General features: G+C 37.7%; 4 protein-coding genes and 1 pseudogene across 6 annotated transcripts; 2 read left to right on the top strand and 3 right to left on the bottom strand.

Moving 5' to 3' along the window:
* Positions 1-687: 687 nt before the first annotated feature.
* On the bottom strand, positions 688-1,758 carry LOC103322174 (transcription elongation factor). Its single transcript, XM_008224064.3, has one exon. The coding sequence runs from the start codon at positions 1,557-1,559 to the stop codon at positions 966-968; it is 594 nt and encodes a 197-aa protein (XP_008222286.1). The 5' UTR covers positions 1,560-1,758; the 3' UTR covers positions 688-965.
* A 10,012-nt stretch (positions 1,759-11,770) lies between these two features.
* On the top strand, positions 11,771-13,615 carry LOC103322173 (uncharacterized). The gene has a single exon (XM_008224063.3). It carries the CDS (start codon positions 12,456-12,458, stop codon positions 13,449-13,451), a length of 996 nt encoding a protein of 331 aa, XP_008222285.2. The 5' UTR covers positions 11,771-12,455; the 3' UTR covers positions 13,452-13,615.
* Positions 13,616-14,322: 707 nt separating this feature from the next.
* HYD1 (C-8,7 sterol isomerase) lies at positions 14,323-16,139 on the bottom strand. Its single transcript, XM_089047111.1, has 4 exons — positions 15,911-16,139; positions 15,059-15,205; positions 14,846-14,954; positions 14,323-14,685 (listed from the first exon to the last, which is right to left on the bottom strand). Exons 1-4 carry the CDS (start codon positions 16,068-16,070, stop codon positions 14,421-14,423), a joined length of 681 nt encoding a protein of 226 aa, XP_088903237.1. The 5' UTR covers positions 16,071-16,139; the 3' UTR covers positions 14,323-14,420.
* A 356-nt stretch (positions 16,140-16,495) lies between these two features.
* Positions 16,496-17,874, bottom strand: LOC103322171 (uncharacterized; annotated as a pseudogene). The gene is made up of 5 exons (XR_016123552.1): positions 17,765-17,874; positions 17,519-17,548; positions 17,346-17,421; positions 17,154-17,243; positions 16,496-16,902 (listed from the first exon to the last, which is right to left on the bottom strand). The product of XR_016123552.1 is annotated as an uncharacterized LOC103322171 (transcript).
* A 3,344-nt stretch (positions 17,875-21,218) lies between these two features.
* Positions 21,219-25,042, top strand: LOC103322170 (putative protein S-acyltransferase 6). 2 transcript variants are annotated; one of them, XM_008224059.3, is made up of 6 exons: positions 21,219-21,815; positions 21,921-22,227; positions 22,460-22,642; positions 23,083-23,391; positions 23,848-24,081; positions 24,166-25,042. In XM_008224059.3, exons 2-6 carry the CDS (start codon positions 22,087-22,089, stop codon positions 24,616-24,618), a joined length of 1,320 nt encoding a protein of 439 aa, XP_008222281.2. In that variant the 5' UTR covers positions 21,219-21,815; positions 21,921-22,086; the 3' UTR covers positions 24,619-25,042. The 2 variants fall into 2 exon arrangements, with proteins under 2 accessions (XP_008222281.2, XP_088902649.1); XM_089046523.1 differs by having other exon boundaries at positions 21,679-21,815; positions 22,024-22,227.
* The last annotated feature ends 1,899 nt before the right edge of the window (positions 25,043-26,941 follow it).

Here is a 26,941-nt window from a genome sequence, read left to right as displayed (position 1 = left end):
TATTACCGTTTCTGCTCCACCTCCAAAGATTAAAGGAAGATTCTTATGAGGCTTTCCATTACATACAATGAACTTTCAATTCCTTTTGGGACATCTGTAAACCGTCCAATCTCATCAAATTGTGCAAGTCATGTGCTATAGCGTAGGCCTTTAGAACTCCTCTTGTATAATAAAGCAACCCTTCCTAAATTAACCTAATTTAAGAGGAGGGGTGGGTCACTATTCTAATCAACAGAAATATCTTTATTTATCACTTTAATTAAATGTGTATACTCACGATTCTTTTTAATATTTGACACTTGTTTGTAGGCATGACTAGGATTAACTTTTTATTTTGATTTATGTAGATATGGTTATGCTTATGGACACGTGTTAAGATATTGAGCATACACATTAAGTTAAAGTGGTAAGCAAAAATGTTCTCCGTGATCAACTAACCTAACACGTATATACTATAAATATAATTAATTAATATGTAACAATGATCTTTAACATGCGTGGGTTCCCCTTTATTACACATATATATGGTGCAAGCCAGCAACCTTGGCCATTAGTGCAAGAATCGACTTGTGATTGAGAAAGTGAAAAAAAACAGTTGTGTTAACAAATCAAACTACTAAGCCCCAACTTGACATGCAGAAGGCTATAAGGCTTTAGAAAACAAGACACAGATCTCTGGCTAGCAGATGATTGGAACTTGGAAGGTCACTCCAATATTTTATTCCATTTCAAAAGTATACATTACAAATAGCTTTACAGCCATTTATGCATGTAAAAATTACAAAAGCCCTAAAGTTCTTTTCAGCCATGCTCAATATTCTCTGAAAAAGCGGGGCCAATTAATAGATGCATGAGGCAACAAAACACACCACATACATACCTATTTATATAGGGGGTTTGATTCGATCCATCGATCCCTTCCCTAATGTAATTAACTAATGTAAACAAATCCACTTAAAAATTAATTAGAGGCTTCTCTCTAGCATTTCTTGATATCTCTTGAAGGAGAGAAGCTTTTGTAAGCGTATCTGTTTATGAAACCTGTTGATGAACAAATCCGCAACCTGATCAATCTCATCTTCCAGCTTGAAATCCTCCCCTTCCTCCTTGGAATTCCTCACGATATCAATCACCGACCCGCCATTCTTCACGTCGTCAAAGTTCTCGTCCTCGTCGAACATCGAGTGCCTCAGATCCGGGTACTTATTGTCTTCATCCTCGTCCTCCTCGGCCATGGCATTGTAGCTCGAACAAGCACCAGCCGAACGCGAGTACTCGTTGGTGATGGTGTTGTAGAGAACGAGGGCCTTGCTTCTGTCCGATCCCTCGTCGTCCTCTTCATCGCTGCTTTGTTTGTGGCGGTGGTCGTGGCCGAGGAGGCTGTGGATCTTGTGAGACACCGTGTCCATCAAAACCTTCTTGTTCTTCACCAAAGAGAACATTATGAGGCGGGCCTTCACCGCGCTGGTTTTGCTCTTGATGGCCAAGGACTTGGCTTTGACTATGGAGCTCAACAAGGTCATTATCTGTTTCAAGAAAACAGAAGCCTTGTTCTTCATGATTTTCTAGCTCGATTGAGTACGTACACTCGCAAAAACAAAAACAAACCTTTGAATATTAATTAGAAGGAAATTAAGAAAGATATAGTATGACTAGTGGTTTTGTATGAGATTGAAGCTCAATTTGCATGAAGGAATTCAAGAGGCCTTGGTGGGTTTATATAGAAAGCGAAAGGCTTCTGCTTTTCGGTCGTGGAGTGGGGCGAAAGTGAGTGAAAGCGAAGAAGAAAGTGAAAAAAAATTAGAAACACAAGTTCATTATTATTCTTATGGAACCATCCTCGCCGTACATGACTAGACAAACTAGTGGACAAACAGTGGGTACGATTGTCTTTTGGAAACAAAAGCTTGGTGACTAGGGATATTTATATTAATTAATTAATGGATCGAAGATGATTATACCCCTGAGCTTAGCCGTGCTGGACGGATAAAGTGACTGCGAGATCTCTCAAGTTGGGGGTAAATATTTCACTTTATTTTGGTGCTAAGGAATTAAAGGTGTTGAAAAGGGCTTTGGACGGTGAAAGTTAAATTAAAGCCAGTGAAAAAAATGATATTTAATTGGCAAAAAAAAGCAAACTATTCGTTGCCTCGAGCACTAAGTTTTGGAGTTCCTGCCGCAAAATGCAATGCTGAGTGTGAACCATACTAATCATATAAATATGCATAGAATAGGAGAAATGGTTAACTACAGTAAACCTCCTAATTTATAGGGTCATTTATAAGTTCATATCCAATTTTATGGACATTTAAGAGTACATACTCAATGTCGCGGAAACCTACAATTTGCCCCCTCCGTTAGCGAGATTGTCAGAAAATTCGTTATCTACCTATGTGGCTTTTATAGGACCTTGTTGAACGGGAAATTTTCACAAAAGCAATCAGCCAGGAATTTGACTTGGGATATAATTGAAATTCTTGTCCCTGCAATCTTCTCAAGAAAAAAAATAAAAATAAAAATAAAGCAAAAGAGATGTATTTGGTTAGATATGAAACACCAAGAGATAAGCATCTCAATTGAGAAGTGGTCATTAGCCGGAATTCAAACTCGTCATAATATAGCCTCTATAGGAGGCATGACGCCTAGAAGCAAAGGGGGCGAGGAGGCAGCCGTGAGCTATGTTGCATGGACACGGGTGACACGGGAATGCGACACGGGGACACGACAACACGGAAAATCTCAAAAAATTAGGACAGGGGTACGGCTAGGACACGGTAATTAAAATAATAATTTATTCTTAATACTTCAATGTCACATAATTCCATAAAACAAAACAAATAACTCATGTTCATCATCCATACATCATAATTAATAGACCATAAAATAAAACATAAATGATCTAATTATGAATCTTCTTCAAGCGTCTATGTCTTCATTGTTATTGTTATTATTTGTTGTGTTTCTCTTAAAAAAAACAGAAGAAAGAATTGTCACCTCACCACCAAGTCCAACTCTTCTACTGTTGTGGAGGGAGATAAGAAAAGAAAATAGAGAACATAAATAAATGCATTTGAAAATAGAGAAAAAAAAAATTGCAAAGAGAGTTACCTTGTGCAAAACCAGGAGAAGGGGAGGAGAAGAGCTGTGATGGAGGAAATAAACTTTGGCAGCAGAAAAAAGTGAGATTTAGGTATAAAAAAGTCTTTCCCACTTTTAGCCCCTATTTTTAAAAATATTTCAAATCAGTCCACCAAAAGTTTCAAAAATCACGTTTAGACCCCAGATTTTATTTTGAAAATTTCAAATTGATCCCTGCTATGTCTTGACCATGTCGGAGCCGTGTCTTGACAGTGTCCCGCCGACACGCCAACATTCCAGCAGTTTGGAGTGTCCGTGCAACATATGCTGTGAGGTTGCAGATACAAAAATAAAAGAGAAGGCTTCAAAGAGAAATAAAAAAGTCTACAAGGCCACAAAGGCATAGGAGGAGAGCCGAAAGGCTGGAGATAAAAAAAGACAGAAGCAATCAAAGATGCATCTGCAATAAGGCTTCTCTCTTTAGGTCTTCCATGATGGGTGAGTAACCCCGAAATGATATGGATGTAAAAATTTATGGGTGAGAAATCTCGAAATTATATGGATGCAAATCCATGGGTGAATAACCCCGAAACTATTTGGATGAAAATCCATGGGTGAGTAACCCTGAAACTATTGGATATGAAATCCATTATTGGGTGAGAAACCTTGAAATTTCTTGGATACAAATCCATGAGTGAGTAACCTCGAAATCATTTGGATGCAAATCCATGGGTGAGTAACCCGAAAAATCATTGGATATGAAATCCATCTTTGGGTAATAAACCTTTAAATCAAAGCATCGGGTTTGCACCCCGGAAACAACGCTTGGGTATTTCACCCTGAAAACAAATATGGGTTTGCACCTTGAAAACAAATTTGGGTATTGCACCCTAAAAATATCTGGGATACAGTACCAAATATGTGTATTTCACCCTGAAAACAAATATGGGTAATTATGGCTATGCAAGCAAGTGCACAAAAATGTCAGCAAGGGTTCATGAGAATTAAATCAATTGACGGTCAAGAAGGCTCAATAAAATGCCATACGACATTCGAGTCTATCTGCCTCAATTTTCAAATGCAGGACGGCTACCAAACATGCCCACAAAATCCCAACAAGAAATATGGGAATCAATCACTAGGGCAAAGAGACTATTTAGAAAGGAGTGCCAAGCGACTCAACCATGCTGTGAAGGTGACTCCAGTCCATATACATGATTGGTCATGCTTCGAGCATCACGCTCAACTCCCAAAAGATACCAAAGGAGCATCAATATGGATTAACGGGTTTTGTCGATCACGTGAGACCCTCAATCGTAAATCCTCCAAATCATGTAGGGATACAAATGCATCTGTTAATGATCAAATTAAATTAGTGGGTTCATCAAAATTGCCCATTAGTTTTCCTTTGACATAGACAAAAAGAAAAATGGTACAAAACCATCCAATTTTCCCATGGGTCATCTACCCATGTAAATTTCATTGAGATTAAATTCAAATCTCTTAAACAGAAATTATCAATTAGTGGGCTACACTTACCCATTAATTTTCAATTTCTCATGGGTCATTCTACCCATGAAAATTCCTAATAAGATTAAATTTAAATCTCTCAATTAATGGGTCACACTCACCCATTAATTTCCAATATTTCTCATGAGTCATGTATCCATGCAAATTTCAATGAGATGAAATTCAAATCTCTCAAATACAAATTTTCAATTAGTGGGCCACACTTACCCATTAATTTCCAATTCCTCTTATGGGTCATCTACCCATGAAAATTTCAATGGGATTAAATTCAAATATCTTAAACACAAATTCTCAATTAGTGGGCCACACTTACCCATTAATTACTAAATCTTGGAACTACGTCGGTTTGATCCCGTTAAGAGTACGTAGGCGAATAGACGCAACTGCAACCCAATTCAAATCCCTGGTTTTATCTTAACCAAATTCGTCCAAACACTTTCCCAAATGCAAATGTCAATTGTAGAGAATTAGTGGGATTCATCAGAATTGCTCATTATCTTTCTCGGACATTGACAATATGGAAAATGGTACAAAGCCATCCAACTTTTCTCACGGGTCATCTACCCATGAAAACTCCAATGAGATTAAATTTCAAATCTCTCAAACACAAATTCTTAATTAGTGGGCCACACTTACCCATTAATTTCTGATTTTTTCACATGGGTCATCTACCCATGAAAATTCCAATGAGATTAAATTTCAAATATCTCAAACACAAATTCTTAATTAGTTGACCACACTTACCCATTAGTTCATAATTTTTTCCATAGGTCATCTATCTATGAAAATCTCCAAATTGTCTCAAAAACACAAATTTTCAATTAGTGGGTCACACTTACCCATTAATTTCCAAGTTTTGGAACTACGTCGGTTTGATTCAATTAAGGGTACATAGGCAGTCTAGCATCTCAATAGACGCAATCGGAACCAAATTTGAATCACTGGTTACATCAACCAAATTCATAAATCACCACACAAATCAATTCCGAACTACGTTGGTTTGATCCATTTGAAAGGTTATGTAGGCAATCTAGAGATTCAATCTAGATGCAACCATCCCAAATATAATTTCATATCGACTTCCTGGTTCATTCAACTAAATTCACTCAAACACTCCTCAATCAAATTCCTCCTTTTGCAATGAGTCATCTATTAATTGCGAATCTTTGAACTACGAGTGGCTTGATTCCCGTAAGGGATACGTAGGCACCCTGATGTTGGACTTGGGAGCAGCAGTAAAACCAAACACACACGTTCTATTTTTTTATGATGGAATCAAAGGGTTTTTCCTTGTAGCAAGGGATTATAATTGAAGAGACTTGCGTGTCAAATGGGTCGAACCTAAAATAATAAAACCTCATTAATTAATTAGTGGTGGTGAAATTATGTTGGGAGATTCAAATTTTCCTTCAACAGACCCATTTTCTAATTGACGTGGACTTATAGGTGGACAAATAAATAATAAAAAATTATTTTAATGTTTAAATTATTTTTAAATCATATTAAAATTATTTAAAATTTTAAAATTTAAAATTTTTTTAATAAAAAAAACTCCTCTCTCTTCTCTTACCCAACCTTCTTTCCCTCCCGACTCAACCTAACCTCTCAGCCACCCCTCTCCCGTTGCCCACCCCCAAACCCAAATCTTCACCTCCTTTCAGGTCAGATTTCGGCAAATTCTAATAAACCTCCTACTCTTTTACAAGAATTCCTAATATTCCGTACAAACACCAAAGTATTTCTAGAGAGAATTCCGCTTCAGGGATTTAGCCCCAAGCTGCCTCCCATGTCGAGGTGGGATCTCTCCAATGAGTCTGCATTCTTGTTCAAATCCAACCAAACCAAGCTGCTGCAATTGGCCATTTCTCCTGGTATTTGCCCACCCAAGCTATTGTTCCCAAGTTGCAGAACAACCAGTCTTGTCCAAATGCCAAATTCTTTCGGGATTTCGTCACTTAGTTTTTTGCTTAGTGAGTGATATCCATTTGAGATTTGTGCATCTGAACAATTCAAATGGGATCTCACCAGTTAGGTGGTTATTGTTGAGAATAAGATTCCTGCAGTTTCCCAAGTCTGGTGGGATTTTTGGTCGGTTATCTCAAGTCGGTGGGAATTCTCGGCACCTTTTTCTAATCCGGACCCTCCATCCGAGTCGATTATCCCGAATGACATGTCCAACCCCTTCTCCCTCGTCGTCAAGACTAGGACTCGTGATGCCCTTCTACGACTCATTCTTTCGGCCACCAACTCGGTCCCGTTGTCAAAATCATGGTCAACTTCCTCAAGCGATAGTTACTTCTCAGCGTGGATGCTCAAGATCAGGTGAGCTTTGGTGGTAGGGTAGATCAGATAGATGAGGGTTTGGTGGTAGAGGAGGATCATACGGAGGAGGGTTTGGTGATACAAGTCGATTAGATGGAGGAAGGTTTGGTGGTAGAGGCTATTGTGGAAGAGAGAGAAAGAGATATATATATATATTTAAAATAAGGACAAACTACAATAAACCCCTAACCTATAAGGGTCATTTACGAGTTCATGCCCGATTTTAGGGACATTTATGGGTACATACATACATCGTCACAAAAAATTACAGATCGCCCCTCCGTTAGCGATTACGTCATGAAATCCGTTATGTGTCGACGTGTCAAAAGTGATACCCTTTTTTTAATGACTTGGACTTCCACGTGGACAAAAAATTAATAAAAAATTATTTTACTGTTTAAATTATTTTTAAATCATTTTTACACACACACACACACACACACACACACACACACACTCTCTCTCTCTCTCTCTCTCTCGGAAAATATAATCATTATAAAAAAAACTCATCTTCTCTCTCTCTCTCTGCAGGTTGATCATGCGACCGCCTTCCCTCCAGATTCGAGTCCAGCAAGTCCATCACTCACATCATTTGTAAATAGAACAGCGATTGCTGGTCGCTCTGCTCGTTCGCGTTCCCGACGACCCCTCACAATCACCGCCTCCTAAGATGGCTCCGAACCGTGGTGGTCTCCGCTTGCGGAAAACCGGCTTTGGCTTCAACCTCGCCGCGATTGGACCTTGTTTGTCGGGGTTCTTGCGAGATGGTAGCTTGAGCACAGGCGGCCGTTGCTCGTGGCGATACCGTGGTGCGCCGCTTCGGGTTTGGTAGTAGGCCGAGATCTTAGGGTTAGGGCTTTGCGATGGGTCGGCCATGGATGAGGACTGTGGTGGCGGGGAGAGAGTGAGGGAGTTGGGTTTCAAGGCCGATGGGGCGTCGTTTCATTCTTGGTCCTTCTTGTCGAGAATGAACGAGGCTGATCTGCAAAACCCAGGTGGTTGGAGTCTTTGCAACACGCCATAGGGAATGTTCTCAAGACCTTGCGAGCTCGTCGTCGTTCTTCAGATCTCGCCGGAGCTAGAACAATATTAGGATCTGCAAAATGAGTTTAAATTTGAGGAATTATCTGCGTTTTTTGTGTTCTGATAGTCGTTTGTTATTGGTGAAGGATCTGCCTTTTTGGGCAATGTTCTTTTTCAATTTTATGTTTGTTTGAACTTTATCATTTTGTTCCAAAAATTAATCTTGTTTATGGGTTTATCAGTTTACCCAGAAACTGATAATTAATCAAGAGGAATTATCTGCAAAAATTAATCTTATTTCAAATGTGGTAATTTGGAAATCAACCTATCACAGTACTTTACCAATATTCTTCTTTTCCAAGTTTCTTCACGATTTGTATTTCCTAATGTTGTTGTAAAATGGGTTTAAATTTGAGGAGAAGAAGGATGAGCTTTCTGGAGAAGTTGGGGTGGGAGAGAGAGAGAGAGAGAGTTGGGTTTGGAGGTGGGTGACGGAAGGGGGAGAGATGAGATTTTTTTTTTTCATTTTTAATGATTTTAATATGATTTAAAAATAATTTAAACAGTAAAATAATTTTTATTAATTTTTGGTCCACGTGGAAGTCGAAGTCATTAAAAAAAGGGGTCCTCACTTTTGACACGTCGGCACATAACGGATTTCATGTGAAATCGCTAACGGAGGCGATCTGTAATTTTTCGCGACGTTGTGTATGTACCCATAAATGTCCCCAAAATCGGGTATGAACTCGTAAATGACCCTTATAGGTTGGGGGGTTTACTGTAGTTTGTCCTTAAAATAATTTAAAAATAATTTTTTATTATTTATTTGTCCACTTGTAAGTCCATGTCAATTAAAAAATGGGTCTCATAAATGCCACATAGGCAGATAATGGATTTTCTGACGATCTCGCTAATGGAGAGGGCAAATTGTAAGATTTTTCGCGATGTTGAGTATGTACTCGTAAATATCTCCAAAATCGGGTATGAACTCTTAAATGACCTCTATAGGTTGGGAGGTTTACTGTAGTTTACCCTATAAGAAAATATGTGCCTTTTACTGCTATGTACCCTATTTGGAAATTTGCAAGCGATCATGCTGAGGAGATTGCATTTTATATACCAATTTGTGTACGATAAATTTTTGTATGGTGTATCATTTGATTACATGGGATATTTGAAAATATTTTATTTTTATATCCTATGTGGTACACCAACTAGTCGGAACATACAAAAATTACTTTGTATGTATCACTTCTCTAATAGATGTGGAATCCACCAATACAATGGGTCTCACTTCTATTAGAACAGAACAACTTTATGAAACGAGAATAACACTATTTTGCTATCCTTGACAAATCACAGATTGTCATGTGAAAAAATTATCACGCATGACATATTGTAATTGAAAAAATAAAAATAAAATAGTATTATCCATTTTTCATATTGTAAGTGTAATAAAAGATGCGATATACAATGTGATATAAAATATGGTCTTCTTAATATTTTTCATTTGCAAAATATGTGATTAATTAGGATCGCGTATAAGATGTGTCATTTGCTTTTACAGATACGTCCCATATTGTACGTCATTGCATATGCATGCTTGTTTATTCTATATATTTTTGTTTGTTTTTGTTGTTCTAAATTGAAACGCAATATGTAATTTTAATTTATGCCTACAATATTTAATGCTTAAATGGATTCTTTTGTAAAGTATGACTGTCAATGTCATCGTGCTGGTTTTCTTATTTGTAAACAAATAAATAAGTTTTAAACCGAAAAAAAATAAAAATAAAAAAGTTTTGATAACTTGAGACATAATTTAACAAGAATTGATAGATTTGACAGCAGAACCAGTTTGTCGCAGATTCAAAGCTGTGGGGTTCTGGCGTGCTTGCATTATCCCTCTAAATTCTTCACCATATGAAAGTATATGTGGTCAGAATAGAAGTGGGAGATTTGTTAATGCCTACATAAATAAATCATTTTGTTATAGCCTTTGTTGACAGTCAACTTAGTGATTATGATATGAGTGATGGACGTTTCGAAAGTGACGTCAATATTATTTAGACAACATGCAAACTCTATGTATTTTTTATTATCGTATTTTATTTTTTTGCTTACAATAACATCAACATAATAATAATATATGAATATTTGAATGAGAGAATAATATATAACAAATATGGTCAGATTATTATATCTAGGCCTTTGGTTATATCGAAATCAGTAACGAGAGTCTTTCGCATGGGAAGACTTTCATGGGTAAGTTAAACATCATGGTCTCTCCTTTCACACACTCAAGCTATCCCATTGGTGTGTATGTGAGAAAACAGGAAATTGAAATATTTTTATAGAGAAGGGAATTTGAAGGTGGAATATATTAATGATCTTCTTGTAAATTGATGGCGTATGTCACGCATATGGTTTGAACTCCTTTCTTTAGAATTGAAACTTGATTTGTATATATGGGTTATGTAAGTTGACCATGATAATGAGTTCGACTTTGTGTGTTGAAGTTTGAGTCCTCTTCAATATAAATTAAATTAATTTAGAATAGTTTAGACTATTATTTGTATCGAAAAAACAATAACAATTGAGATCTGACTAGTCATGCATGCACATGAAATTTTATTTAAATTTTTCTATACTGAAAAGCATTGAGTAATGGCATTCTTGTGAATTTCTCTAGAGCTATCATTGTTTGTCAGAAATTATTTGTGTGCCCTTTTGAGTCCTTTTCGGAAAGAACACTATTTGCCTCTTTACCTATAAGGAGATACTCATTCTTCATGCAATTACTGATTTGACATATATACAAAAATAATTTATCAAAAACAAAAAAAGAAATTTTTTTACACACATGTCACACTGCTATTTGGTAGGAATGTAAAAACTCCAACTTATATGAGGAGGGATATATTTGGTGGGGGGGAATATCCAACCCAGAGACAGCTTTCTTTCTATCCAAGGAATGGAAAAGACTGAACCATGGAAGCTTTATAGTTGTCTTTGACAAAAGCAAACACCTTACTTTAATTCTTCTATAAAATAACACAAGTTGAAATTATTTGCTAGCCCTAGATATTTCGTAACTTTATGTTTAGGCACATGATGATGCACATATAATTGAGACTAATTCCAGATAAATCTTTCTCCACAATCACTAACATATAGAACCCATCTTAATAGAAAAATAATGCAAAGATGGGTTAGCCCAGTTGGCCAAAACAGTGAGCCAAACCCCTTAGACCCCCTTAGACCAAGTTTCAGTTTCCTTCGTAATTTAGACCATCACTTGTAAGTTTTAATTTTTTTAAAAAAATTAACGCCATGAAAATTAGAGCCTAAAAATATCTTCCCATTGTTGGTAGGTGGTCAAGTTCATTAACTGTGAATCTTTTCAATAATAAATTGAATGGGGAGGCATGATCAAAAGTCATAGGAGTTGATCAAACTTACAAGTTAATTGCCTTGCCTCTTGGTGACTTGGTCCAACAGCAATGACCAAAGAAATAAATAACAGTCAAGTCCTTCATCGTGCATGCTCCATCAACTTCTTCTAGTCCACCTGTGCAAGAAGAGTGAGAGAGACCATGACAATGCATTCGGACGCGTCTTGACTTTGCACTAATTTTGATTAATTTCTTTAAATTAATGTTAGTCTAGAAGGTTTAACTAAAGGGTCATGCTAGAAAGACCAACTTTAGATATCGAACTCTCTAACAGAGGTGGAGCCCACCAATCTGATGGGCATCTGCATTAGAGTTGGTACTGTTAATATCTAAAGTTAATCTTCCTAGCATTTTCCTTTATAGAATGGATTCTCTGCTGTTTCTTGTATGTTTGTAAAGGGAAGATTCCTTATATTTATAAGTTTTCTTGTCCGATGTTCATGGGATTGATTGGTACTTGGAAGGTTGAAAGTCACAAGTTTTATTATGACTGTGTGACCATACATTGTAAAATCTTCTCGTACTACTAATGACATTAGCAAGCGACCTTGTTTTGGGAGCTTCATATCATGGTTGTTGGTCGTTCCTTGTTTGCCAATATTGGACACGACCGTAAACAACCTTGACCATTTTTTATCTTCATGGACATTACGAATCAACGGTAAAAGCTTTGCAACTAGTGTCACTAAAAGCTTTGTGTTCTTGTAGTCGAAATGGGCAAAGAGTCGAGAGACTAGTGTCACTAAAAGCTTTGTGTTCTTGTTAGTCGAAATGGGCAAAGAGTCGAGAGACTAGTGTCACTAAAAGCTTTGTGTTCACATTCAGAGCTGGTGGTCGTTATCGTATAATCAACGGTAAATGGTCAATGATGCAAACTCACACCTAATTTCTGTATGCCGCCTGTCCCATTTTTGGAGTTTACGTTTCTGAATTATTTATGCGATTTGGTCCCACCTTCCAAATGCTCTTGCTCCGTACAAGTTGTTATTGCTGGTGGCTGTAAACCCAAAACAGAGCTCTCTCTTTCCTCTGTCTTATGTTTTCAGGATGGCCACAGCTGAGAAAATCAAGAACCTGACAGATTGCAGCTCTATAGAACTGAAGCTCATCTCATGTAAGGATCTCAAAGCCTTCAACTTCTTAAAGAAGCTGTCGGTCTACGCCGTGGTCTCCATCTTCAACGACGAAATGAAGAAAGATGAGCAGCAACAACATCTGCAGCGGCAGAAAACACCGGTTGACAGAGACGGCGAAGGCAACCCAGAATGGAACCACACGGTGCACTTCGACACCAAAGACATGTCTCTGGTTGACAAGTTGGATCATCTTTACGTCAAATTCGACATGCGCTGTGAAGGCATCCTTTTTGGCAAGAAAAGCCTGGGAAAAGTCCTGGTGCCCTTCACGGATTTGCTTGATGAGGTCAATGAGGCAGTCAGGTTTCTGAGCTATCAGGTTCGGACTTGTGATGGTAAGCCTAATGGGGTCTTGAATTTTTCTTCCAAAGTGATTAGGAAGAAAAAGAACAAAAGCAACATTGGAGTTCATGATTCTCAGGAGACTGGTTCTTCTTCTGAATCAGTAACCAGTGTTCCTGATCCTGCTAATAATACAGTCCAATCTCTTTATCCCACCTTAGAAGTTCAAGCACAAAACCAGTCCCGGGACATATCCTATCCTTCACTAGCTGAAGTTACCTCTCCTTTGCCAAGAGTCTCAGTTCCTTCTCCAGAGTTCAATTTCCATTGGAGACCAGAATCTTACCCTATGAGTCTACCATCAACCCTGCCATTTACTCTTCCTGCTGCAGCTGTGCCTGCACCAAATGTGCATTGCCATCCATGCCAGCTCTTGCCGTTTCTACAGTCTCCAGGGTCATATTGGCATCCAGCAGAGTTGGCAAATTATGGTAATTACAGTTTCTGTGGGAACCCAGCTGGGTTTGGACAATTAGGGATGGTGGAGAATAAAGGCCATGATGGATGGAGGATTAATAGTCCAGGGACTAAAAGTCGCCCTTCCAGTTCCAGACTTGGGGACTAGCAATGGCAGCTGCAGCTGAGATTTGTTGCTAGCTTAGCATAGACCTAGTTTCTAATGCTAATTTATTTTATCCAGGCACTTTATTTCCTTGTTCAATTATTTTGAGCTTGTGAAGGCACTGGGCAGCCCCTCCTTTTGGATTATTTGAATAACCTTTTTCTAAATACTGTATGGTCAGGCTGTAATTTTGGCGTCTTCTTCTTTCTAAGGCTACTGAGAGAGCCGCCTCCCCCCAGTGGCCCTTTAGGTTTCCGTAACACAAAAAGAAGCCTTTCAATTAATATGTTTAAATTAGTTGCTAAGCATACTTAATTTAGGGAAATAAACAATACCTTTTTTTTTTTTGGGACGAAAGGCAAAAAAACAAAACCAGAGCTTCAAGAAAAGTGAATTTGGCTTTTCATGGGAATCACCGGTTTTAAGGGTGTCATTCTCGACATGCATGTGCATTGGGCTTGCACCGTGCACACACAAGCCATGCCTAAACAATCATGCTCATGGTATCGTGTTCCTCATTGTAGTTTGCAAATGGCTTTATTAATTTATGAATCTAGCTTACTTGTGCATTTTTTTTAAAAAGTTGGGTTTTAGTTAAGGAAAATGCTAGGGAGACCAACTTTAGATACCAACTTGTGTATCAACTCTCTAATAGAGCATAAGACCCATTGTATTAGTGGACTCCACTTCTATTAGAGAGTTAGTACACAAGTTAATATCTAAAGTTGATCTCTAGCATGACCCGTCCATAAAATTGATCTCAGTGCAAGAAACCATTCATTGATTATTTGTAAAGCTTTGTGGTCAGAACTCCAAAAGAATATTTTTCTTTACAGACTGAAATGCTTAGATGACTGTTTCATGATCCCATGAGTAAACAAACTAATCAGATTATTACTATTATTGAAGAAATTATAACAAACAAAACTCGAAAATACAAGAATCTCAAAGCATAGGAATCTGAAGTCAACCTCAGCGGGTTTTGTTCTTTTTGTGGCCTTGAACTTGTACTGCTGCACAAATCTTCTTCCAACAGCGGACGGATATGAGCGTCGGTATTACAACCCAGGAGGCATTAGCAGCAACGTAGTATGCATAGTAGTAGAATGAACTTGCAGCAAAGTTGTCACCTTCCAAGTAGGATGTTATGAAGTATACTGCAGTTCCATAGAGCTGCCCCAACGAAATGGCAAACTGAAGTATGTAGCTATACGACTTGCCCTTAGCTATCGCATATCTGCCAAATCATCATAAAGATCATATTTAGCACTGCAAAGGACAAGAGGACTGCACATACGGTCTGGACTCTGGTGAACCAGAGATTGGAATTCGAAAATCAAAACTTTACATTATGAATGAAAGCATAAACTTCATGATAACAAAATTCAAAGCCTTACACTGCAAGAAGGCAAGCTGGACCTTCTAAAACTGCAGTTAGTCCTTCAACAGCAACAACGCCTGCATCCCGAGCTGCATATCTTGAATCACCTTTGCTGTACTCTTTCCCTGCCAATTTTCATCTATGAGTATAATAACTATATACAACCCACCCAATTTGCAACAAATGCTAATTGTATAGAGATGGAGGGAAAATGAGAAACAGAACTTACAAACTTCAGCAAGGTAACAAGCAGTCTTATCCTTGTAAAACTCGGGCGAGAAGGCAAAATAGCCTTCAAGTATCATGTGGGTGAGGCCCGTGAAGGCCCACCAACACATTAGCCATCTATCAATTTTTGATTTTTTTGGAGACCGCCCTGTTATATACATAGCAGGAAGTAAAAAATAAAACATTAGATTGTTAATTAGACCATTAGATTGATTTGAACAAAAACAAAACATCTGTAGCTACAAAGCATTATATTGTCAATAACAAATACATGGCAACCATCAAAATAACAGATACAGAGCATTAGATTGTCAATAACAAATAAGAGTGTGGGTTTGTTTGTGCAGGCAAGGGACTTCAAAAATGAACCCATGAATCCAAAATGTGATTAGCAATGATATTGGGTCTTTCTAATGAGAGAATTGTCAAGTTTTTTTAATGAGAAATCTGGAATTGTGTGTGTTTGGATGCTGAGAAAGTTAGCTCAGAAAATTAGAAAGAAAAGTAAATCTAGAATTTTCCTCTGATTTCATTCACTTGAATAATGATAATTGCAGTAGGTTTACTTTTTATACAAGATAGAAACTTAGCTATGAATAACAACCTGTAACTAACATCTAACCATCAGCAATTACCACATTCAAAAACCAAGATGATAATTCGCACGCAGACACAAAAATTGTATGAAGTTCGAAACTTTTTGGATATCAGACTCTCTAGAGTCTCATCTGATGCTCTGCCTATGAGTCTATCTATAACCCACTTCAAGCATCAATTGCTTCAGTGAACTAAGAAATTCACAGAAGTAACTTGAAAAAATTGGATCTGATAAGAAAAGAAGTGAAGAGAGTACCGGAGAAGAGCCACGTCAGCAAAACGACGAGGAGGGAAGAGAGGCCATAGACCCCAAGAATGGTGGACTGTGAGAGAAACCCAGGTACGAATCCAGGTAGCTTTAGATCTCTGGGTACGTATGGATGATTCTCATAAACCCCAGAGCCAGACCCCTCCATTTTCGCTCGCTCGTACACTCCGAAACAAGTCAAATCAAAGACTCCCAAAAACAGATACGACTCCTCCTCCCTTTCTTTCCATTTTAAACTTCTTTTGGATTCGATCTCAGATATTGTAATGGGCCAATTTGGAATAAGCCCATTATCACGCTATCTGATTAGGGAATTCAACTTGAATATATTGTCTTGATCGACTGGTCTAACCCACATCTGCGATAACGATTTAGTTTAGTGATATTTAGTCTTCACTTTTTTCTGTCCAAGTTAACATGGTTGATCTTAGGACGAACTAGGATGAGTTCTGTTGCACTCCCATTTTGCAAACATTCCCATTTTCATTGATTCAATTACCAAACTATCAAAATATGGGAAAAATGCAAATATCCAAACTAAGAGTGTGAAAATTGTGACACAGAAAAAACTAGTTCTCGCCTGAAAACACATGGATACATGTTACATGATGTGTATTATTCAACCATAGAATAATGCAAAGGGTTATCCAAAACAGATTACGATACACATACGACATTAAGAAGCTTATTTTGTGGTTTGTAGAGTTGGGTTATATTTAATACTTAACCCTTCCTCCTAATTCCCAACTCAGAGGCAGACCTTGAGGCTTTGTCAAGAACATCAGAGAAGCGAGCGGCTCCGGTTGAAATGTAGTTATTGTTCATAATGGCAGTGCCCGGCTGCCTGCTCGACAACATAAATTGCTGATCTTGTTTGTCCCATGAGCACTCTGCCTTTCTCCGACAGCTTCAACTTCTCTAGATCTTCCTTGTTTTTTTCTTAGCATATTAGCTTCTGGGATGACCCCCTGGCTTTTGGCCTGAATAGCACACACATAGATACTCATTATGCCATAATGCCATTGCTTTTAGGGCCAAAACAGTTGAAGCTTGTTTATTGCAATTCAAACAGATTTTGAAGCCTTTGGGAGTGAAGTAATGCTATTTAGAGTGAAACTTTTTCCTTCAAATGTGAACAAAATGTTGCAATTTGATAGAGCTGGGTGCTTAATCAGTGGAACTAATCATAGAATTACTTAATAGAGAGAGAGAGCGAGAGAGAGAGATGAACCTGGGTGTGATCAATGTCTCCTGAAACTATAGGAATTTTTGTAGCACATGCAGGTAATATGCAAATTGGTTGGCCTTCAAAGATAGCATTCTGCAAAGTGATCATTCCTTCCTTTCAGACACACTACTAAAATAAAAGGCAATAAAAAAAAAAACCACACATACAGAGTTCGTTTTTTTTTTCTTGGCTTACATTAAGGAGAAGAGCAGTTTGAAAAGCATAAGGCTGGCCAAAAGTCACCAAAGCATATGGTAATTGATCTTCAACTCTGCGATCCAAAAAAAAGGAAAAAGAAAAACATGAAATTAATCAATAGAAAATATGAAGATATAGTAAATATATGCGATAAGAGGTTGTTTAATTACCTCAAGAGCTGGATTTGACGAACAGTTCCACTTCAACTCTGCGATCCTGTTAAGTATGATGTGGAAAATAAATGGAGAAAATTACATTGTGACATGTGGATAAAAAATAATTAATTTTTTTTTAATGAAAATTACTCTTTTTTTTTTCTGTAACTTTTCAACTCCGTCTCTCTCCCCCTCTGCCCTCGCTCTCCATCTCTGCTCGCAACCCACAACCCATGCCCAACATCTCTTCTTGCAACCCACCTATTCATGTTTACTGGTTTCATGAGGGTGCAGTGGTGCTCAGGAATGAGGTTCAGGAAGGCGTTTGAGACTGAGGACTCTTCTAGGATCAGCTGGTTCATGGGTACCATTGCTTCTGTTCAGGTTTCTGACCCAATTCGCTGGGCCAATTCCCCTTGGAGACTTCTATAGGTATTGTATTGCTCTGTGATTTGGTGCTCAAATTGTACTTCGTTTTTATTTTGTTGTCTTTTTTTTTTCCCTGAGCATGTTGTCTTGTTTGGTTTGTTGGTAGGGACTTCAGTCCTCCCACATATCATGTCATGTCTTGCATCTTTTGCCTTGTATCAGTTTGTGAAAATTCTTGAATCCGGGGTCTCTGGCTCTTCTCATTTTTAGATGTGCTGAAATGTTTTTGAGTGAATCAGAGTGTTTTCCTTTTTGACCCATTTGCAGGGCTAAGAAAAAAATGATTTACAACATGAGTTTTTCATCTCCCCATCTTATTTTGGCGAATTGCTGCAGTTCTTGTTATGTTCGTTGGCCACCCTCCTTGTGTGATAGGGCTGAGAAGAGTTCGTTGGGCATGGGTTGTGGGTTGCGAGAAGAGATGCAAGCACCTGTATCTTATATTTTTTCTTGAAGGTGGCAGTTCAGAGGGAGGAGAGGATAGGGAGAATAGATTGGAGAGCGAGGGCAGAGGGGGAGAGAGACGGGAGAAAGGGGAATGGTTGCAGAAAACAAAAATGGAATTTTCATTAAAAATTATTTAATTATTTTTATCCATGTCACAATGTAATTGGACTGACTTACAGTCACATCGAATCACCTGACCTCCATAAATGTGAAGGACTATTTGTGATAAAAAGCCTTATTATTATTATTATTATTATTATTATTATTATTATGTTCACAATTCTGATTCATTGCGTTAAGTAACTGGCTGCTATTACTATACAAACCCAGTGCCTACTATTTCATGAGCATCCAATCCAAACCTGACAAGGAATTTTGAAAAATCATACAACTTGGGAATAAAGCAAGGGAGAATCGAAAAAAGGGGTCCAAAAATATCTATCTGGGGTTTAAATTTAATCATTAATGGGAGTGGGATTGACAACGAACATATTATTAGGTTTTTTTGGGACAAGTGATAGTTAAATTATAAGGAAGGAGTTTAGTTTGCAAGATTGCAAGTCATGCTCAAGAACGATATTGAGTGAGAAAGAATCGAATTTGTACAAAGGAATTACAAGCCTTTGCAATATAAATGGGTAAGACCTGGATATATCGGCGATATATCTCGACACCGATATTGGGGTAGGTCATATCTTCCGATATCGACGATATATCGATAAGTGCGATATCGATATTTTGCCGATATTCGATATTTTCCGATACCCATAACAAAACCCAAAAAAATTCAAAAGCTTTGAAGCAAATTGAAACTGAAAAGATTTTTTGAAGGTATATGTGCAGTGATTAGATATATGTGTGAAGGCTTTTGGCAATATTCAATTCAAAAGATGTTTTGGAGTATGCATGTTTTAGACTATGCATCAAAAGAATATAGACTATGCATCAAAAGAATATAGACCTAGTCACCTAGTACTAACTCAAATGAATCTTATGATGGCTATGGTTATGTCATGTCTGATTATAGTGGAACTAGATATGAAGCTCAAGATGATGAAACAGATTATGGACCTACTAGTTTTAATCCTAATCCCATATATGGGATATGGGAGCTATATGTGCACCATGTTCAAACATGGCTTACAAACTATTTGGTATGATTATTGTACGAATCTAGATGGTTGTTCCACATTGTTTGAACCTCATAGGAGCTCTTCATTTATGTAGTTGGATACTCATCTAAATTGTAATCCAATGTTCAAATAAACTATGGATTTATGCAGTTTATTCACTCTAATCAACTTTTTATTTTCAAACTTTTCATAAATTACATACCATATATTTCATCATATATATATATATATCATATTATTAGTAAATTTTAAGTTTTATTTGTTCAATACATTCATTACAAATCTATGAAAGTTTTTCATCATTTTGTTTAACGATATATCCCTCGAAATATCTGTAAATTGGAGGCCCGATATTATCTGCAATATTTTAATCCTTGGGTAAGACAAGGAGATGTTAATGGACATTTTGCTTCTTGTTGTGGTCTCTAATTAAGGTCTTGCGTGAGCTTGAGACCAAATAGAAAAAGGTGTTTTGGAGGCAAATATTCTTGGAGGCACGTCGGAAATTGCAAATGCGTCGCAGTCATGTAATTGCTTTTGACTGTTTGTTTTTTTCGCTCTGTTTTCAGGCCTTGAGCCACATGCCTTATTCCTTTCTTTCGCTTTCACCTTTCACATCATCCAAAGTTACATATTAGTCGATAAATTTATTAAAGATATAAGCACTATTAAGGTAAATTAGATTAGACTTATCCAAAATTAGTATTCATCAGGCTATTCCCACACCCCACACACGTGCGAAAATTTTCGGGCAAATTGACAAAATAGACACTTAATATATCCTTATTATCGTACTCTCTTATTGTATTATGTATGAAATTTGAAATAATTACTCTTACCATGCAAAATAAATATTGACTAATAGTATTTCTAGTCATTTTCAAATATCAAAGTGATATATTGTCTAGTTGTTTTCAATACATTGTATCGTGTGCTTTTCGTTTGGGAGCTGATTTTCTTACTTTTTTGTGTACTTACATTCACTTTGTTGAAAATTGTTTTCCTACTCAATCTTTTGCTCACTTACTCTCCATTGCATGTTATAGTAAAAAATATTTATAAAAAAAAGGAAATATAAGTGGACAAAAGAGAAATAGGAAAATTCAACATCCTTTCGTTTTTGTAGCTAATTTAATTTTGTGGTCGAATTCAAAGATTTTTCTTTTTAGTTATTGAATCCAAATGCACTTTTAATATAGGTATGAATGTTCATATATGTAGGAGCACATCACATGAGTTTTCCTTCACCTGGCAAATGGCTCAACTGGGTTCTTGTTGTACCACCCTAGACCCTAGCATTGAGTTAAGCATTCAACCAATTTTGTTTTCATGGTCAAGAGTTCAACCATTTCTCATTGGAACCGGCTCCAAAACAAAACGAAAAGAAAAAGGTCACATTATTAACCCCCCCAAAAAAAAAGGTCACATGACCAAAAAAAGACCAAGAAACATGATAGCTTTAGGAAAGTGGTTGCCGGCTTGCCGCTGCAATTTATAGGCTCAAAATGGATCCATTGGGCAGCTCTTTCTCTTTTAATACGTGAAATCAAATCATGGAAATAAAGAAAAAAGATAAAGACAAAAACAAAGCAAAAACTAAAGGGAAATGAGGGGCCAAAATTTCAATGCATGGGAAGGCAGGCCAGCCAGGTCCCAACTAAAACACTTTAATTAGCGATTTAATTGCAAATTAAATTTAATAAAACTTGGGGTTGTTTGTTTCATGTTAGTTGGTGCCTGCCTCGTGGCAAAGCAACAAAACAAAGCCAAAGCAAATCCTCCTAAACTAAGCTCATCTCTCTCTCCCTCTCACATATCAGCAGTCAGCTACAGCCTACAGCAAGAGAAAGCTCCGGCGAAGACCACGTTCCCCTTTGTTTCTCTCCTCCTCCTGTCCTCAGTCTAAGTGATATTATTAAAAAAAGAAACAAAATTTAGTGTAAAAGGGTGCAAAAAATAAAATATTTATATAATCGGAAAAATCGGCGATCCGAGTCATTGGGAGGGAAATCGCCACGGGAGCAGAGCATTGTCCCTCTCGGACTTGTAATCACTACCCGCCTCTTCAAAGACCTCTTGGGTTTGGAGACACCGGAATTCCCAGTCTCGTCCCCCGATCCGTTTCAGTTTCGAAGAGAGCTTTAATGGCGTTTCAAATGCATTGAAGGGAAAATATATGAACGCCTTCAAAAACTGAACCCGAACCCTTCGTTCCCACTTTTACGGCGACAGAGCTCCGGATTCGGTTCTCTTCTCCCCATTTCAACAAAACCCAGAAAACGAAAAACACACATGATTAAAAGGTGTGTTAAAGATTTGATTTTTTATTCACCTCCTTCTTAAATTGGTATGAATTTGAGAATTTATTTGATTTATCTCTGCCATCATGTCATGTCTTCATTTTATAGATTGTAAATGTTGAGCTGAGTGTTCTTGATCCTGGTTGATGCCACGAGCATTGTCTTTACCGAGTTGGGACGTCGTTGAGGGTTGGGGTTGTGTGCGTTGCAGATCCTGCAGATGGTGGTGGCTCAGAATCAAATGTGTTGAGCTTCAGGAATTGTAGGGGGGGCCATGAGAAAAAACGACATGGTCAGAACGCAGGAAAGAATGTACACAACTGCTCTGCCTCCTCAGCATTCTGACTCCGACAGTCGAATTATCGACACCCCTGGCCCGTCCCTGCATCTCTATCAAGTTTGGAAAGGAAACAATGTAGGTGATGACGTCAATTGCTACTTACATTACATGTAAAAACAACAGGGAATGAATGCAAATCTGTATATTTATCAGTTGATTATGTTAAATGTCATATGTTGTAGATTGGGCTTTCTTTGGATTGAATTTTGTGTATATGGTTTTAGAATCCCACTTGGTGGAATTTTAAAAGAAGGTGTATGTGTCTCATGGCCTTACAATGAACTCAGTTTTGCTTGATGTTTTGCAGAGATTTTGCTTCAATGGCAGAATTATATTGGGTCCAGATTCGAGGTCATTATTCCTTACCGTGTCCCTAATCGTTGTTCCAGTGATCCTGTTCTGCGCTTTTGTTTCTCAAAGACTAGTTGAGCAATTACCACGCCATATTGGCAATCTTATTGTGGTTCTCTGTCCCCTGTTTGCAGTATATGTGAGTTCTTCCTCTTTATATGACTGGTTTTTCAATTTCCCTTTTAACTCTCCTACCAGGTGAAAATTGCCAAAATTATATGTAATCACATTACGCTAAGGGGAAAAATTGAGAGAAGGAGAAGAAACTTCTACTGATATACTAAGAACATGAAATTCTCTGTATCACTCTTCCAAGTAATTGCATAAGTTAACTATTATTTTAATGTTCGAAATCCAGAATGTCGCAATATAAGGTTTGAAACTCAGATGGAGCATAAGGACTTAAGAATTTTATTTATGCTTTAAGGCAGAGAGAGACAAATGGTAGTTTTATTGGTTTGTAGCCCCAATATGGGATTTTCTGAAATAATATTATGTTGCACACATGTTGATGTTTGCCGCACTGAACTTCTGTATACATTTGATAACTGAAGGTTTTTGGCTTATTGACTAGTGCAGGTTGTTATTCTTCTCTTGATTACATCTGCAAGAGATCCTGGCATTATTCCTCGTAGCCTGCATCCTCCAGAACCAGAAGATGACGGCTATGTCTCTAGTATCTCTTCTGATTGGCCAGGAAGTCAGAATGGACCTCCCGGTGTACCACCCACAAAAGATACTATGGTTAATGGCGTGATAGTCAAGATCAAATATTGTCAAACATGCATGCTATATCGTCCACCCAGATGCTCTCATTGCTCTATATGCAACAACTGTGTTGAGCGTTTTGATCACCATTGCCCCTGGGTGGGGCAATGTATTGGGAAAGTATGCTTCATATCATTAAACCCGCATTTTAGCTTGAATTTACATAGTTTTTTCATATTTCTTTTGTAATGTGGTGTAAAGTACAACCTTATAGCAGAAGAAGCTCTCACAGAAATTTAATACATATATTTACATATTAAAATTTGAATTGTGATACATTGATTCCCAAAAATGATGACAATGTTATCTCATTGCGCTATTATTCTATCAGACAAACTCTTAGTTCTGACATGTTGAGTTGAGTGTCTGTGTATCACTTCCTACTTGCACGCTGCATGCATCTAGGATTGTGGATTTTCAACCCTCACTTCATCCGTACCTTAAGTTATTGCCCAGCATATATGCATACTCCTGCATCACAATCTATGGTTCTCTCCTCGTTTGAGTTGAAGGGCATAAATTATATTAATTACAATCTTTTCATAATCTTTACACGGTTGAAGTTATTTTTCACAGAGGAATTACAGATTCTTTTTCATGTTTGTGTCCTCCACGACAATGCTGTGCCTCTATGTCTTTGCCTTCTGCTGGGTAAACATAATGAAGATAATGGATGCTTACCATTGCAATCTCTGGAGAGCTTTATCAAGGTCACCTGTTTCAGGATTTCTAATTCTCTATACATTTGGAGCTGCTTGGTTTGTTGGAGGTCTCACTGGATTCCATCTCTATTTAATTTTCACCAATCAGGTTCCTTGCTCTTTACCTTTTGTTGCTTCTTGGTGTTCGCTCTCTATTTATCTCTCTTAGAGTAAAATTTCATCTTGTGTGCAGACAACCTATGAGAATTTTCGGTATCGATACAATGTGAAGATGAACCCATACAATCGTGGGTGTTTTCGCAATGTTGGGGAAGTCTTCTTCTCTAAAATTCCGAGATCTAAACAGAACTTCAGGGAAATGGTTAAGGGTGATTCGTCTTCTGTCTATGCCAGTTCAATGTCATTACGCCATCCCATGAGCCCAGAGATTCCCAAAACAAGTTCTGACATAGAGATGGGAAAACGACAAGCTGTTGCTGCTGAAGATCTGGAGGATATACAGAGTCAGATTGATAGCGTTGGTGGATTGGAGAGGTGTGGAACCCAGCCAAGACATACAAACTGGGATCACAAAACCAACTGGGAGAGCTCACCTGATATACAAATGTTGGCTGCTGAGTTTGGAATGGAGCATGGTTCAACAGGTAGACAGAAAATTGAAGGGGCTAATGACCTTAAGACCTAAATGGTTGGTGAGCAATTGTATGTTCTGATCTTACAGCCAAGATGATAGCTGCTAACCTGGATAATTGAAATTGGTTATTGACATAGTGCTGAACTCCCCCACTGGCAAGATGTTGTCACACTCAGTTCTTTGTGGATACTTGGGGCCAAGTGTAGTGCTAAAAAGCCCTCAGCAAACCAAGGTCCGCATCTGATTTAGTCCTTATTCTTGATCGAATCACGGAAGAGCCTGCACATTGCTGTAAGAGTTCCGGTGGTGGCTTTGATTCATGTGAGCATTTGAGATCAATAGACGTATATGTGAGTTGTTGTACCTTTTAAGTTGAAAAAATTGAACAGACAACTAATTTTTCGTCCAGAAATTAGACTTGTATAAACAATGTCCTATGAAAATTTGTGTAATATATAGACAGTTTATCTCTTAACACACCAAGACACTGCGGACTCTAGGGAGGAGAGAGGTAATAGAAGAACAAACTTGTAAACTAGTTTAAAATAGCTAAAAGGCCACAAGAGGCAATGATGTAGCATGAAATATGGGTCAATTATGGTGTGAAAAGTTAATTAAAATAAAAGTAAATTTAAGTTTTAGCAAAAAAAAAAATAAATTTCACTTTTGAAAAAAGCCAAAGCTTTTTCAGAAAAGACAGAAAAACCTCTCAACTTTCAAATCAAAAACATACAAATGTAAATGATTCCTTAGGAAATCCAAAATAAATAAGGGCAATTTTGTCCATTTTAACTTCTTTTAAAAAATTTCTCTCTCATTTTTCTTTTTACAAAGTCTCCCTAAAATAAAGTGGCTTAAAGTTGGAAGGAAATCGTGTAAGAGAGAAAAATTCCAATTAAATGTCAATTATGACGCTATGAAAAGAAGGAAGGTGTATCGTTGGGATTTTCAGATCGATTAAGAAAGTTTGAAGCAATTATGATTATGTCAAGATTTGTATTTAATTTAATGTTTAATTTTATATTTTTAACAATAAGTTATCTATTAGGATATTATTTTCCTAATATGATTTTAGCTAGGATTTTTATTATTTTCTTGTTGGCTATGTTTAGGAATGTTTTAGAACCTAGGGTGTCCTACGATATTAGGGTTTCTTTGTTTTCTATTTAAGCCAACTCATGGCGTTGTATTTGTCAGCAGGGACGGACCCACAGTGGGGTCAATGGAGTCAAACGACCCTATGGACTCCAAGCAAGTAAGGGAATTGGGGTGTGACCCCATGAAAGGCTGAAGAAGGAGTTGCAGTACTGAGGAAGAAGAAGATGAGCAATCTGTTTTTTTTCAAAGAAGGCCAAAGCGTCGTTTGGCCGACTTCTATTTTTTAAAAGGTGGCCAAAACAATGTCGTTTGGACTAGCACCTTTTAAACCATTGCCAAAAGCGTTGTTTTGGTAGCGAATTTTTTAAAAAACTATTTGGCCAAAACGCGTCGTTTTGGACCAAGATTTTTTTTAAAGACCGAGGCCAAAACAACGTCGTTTTGGTCCAGGTCTTTAAAAAAAAAAAAGAGAATAGATTGTATATACACAGAGCCTCCATCTCTCCCGAGTTTTCAACTCCAAAGCCCCCATTTTCTAAACCCTCAAACCTAAATCCCCAATCTCTACCCCCCCAAACCTTTAACCCTCTTCCCCACCAAGCCTTTAAGCCCCAACTCCTCCATTGCCGCCTTTTACACTATGACCCTACGACATAAAATTCCTGGGTTTGTCCCTGTTTGTCAGTTTATTCATCTTATTTTCAATCAATATATTTGAGGTTTACTCAATTTATCTGGTGGGTTCCAATTTGTTGGTAGATTCCGATATTATTACTCGTATGGTTATCGTTCGATCTCCCTATCCCTTAAATCTTGCTGCGTCAGGTAAGCTGAACTTGAATGCTGATAGGGCATTTCCCCTTGTTTGTTCTGCTGAAAATGCCAAAAGGTTTGCTGCTAGAGACGGAGTTACGTGGGTGCTGGAGATGGCTTTTTGCAACCCGTTTTTGAAGGCCCCTGGTACCCTACAACTTCAAGTGATCCATGCAATTAATAGTGATAGAGTATTTTATGTCCCAACTACCAACTACCAAAGCAATGAGCTTTCTTTGCATGAACCCTTATGCTTTCTTGTTCTTGATCTTCAACCCAACTACCAAAGCAATGAGCTTTGAATGAAGTTCAAGAATAAAAATAAAGGGATCCTACAAAGAAACTGGTGGTGAGCAAGCAAATCTAGATTGAAAGCACGTAACACAGTGACTCCATGTGTGATTGTAGACACCAATGCCACTGATGAAGGCAAACCACAACAAGATGATCGGAGCGAAGGTGA

This window comes from Prunus mume, linkage group LG2 (assembly GCF_029339155.1).
Source record: "Prunus mume cultivar Tortuosa linkage group LG2, ASM2933915v1, whole genome shotgun sequence".
Classification (NCBI taxonomy): Eukaryota; Viridiplantae; Streptophyta; class Magnoliopsida; order Rosales; family Rosaceae; genus Prunus; species Prunus mume.
This window is presented reverse-complemented; position numbering and strand designations above follow the sequence as displayed.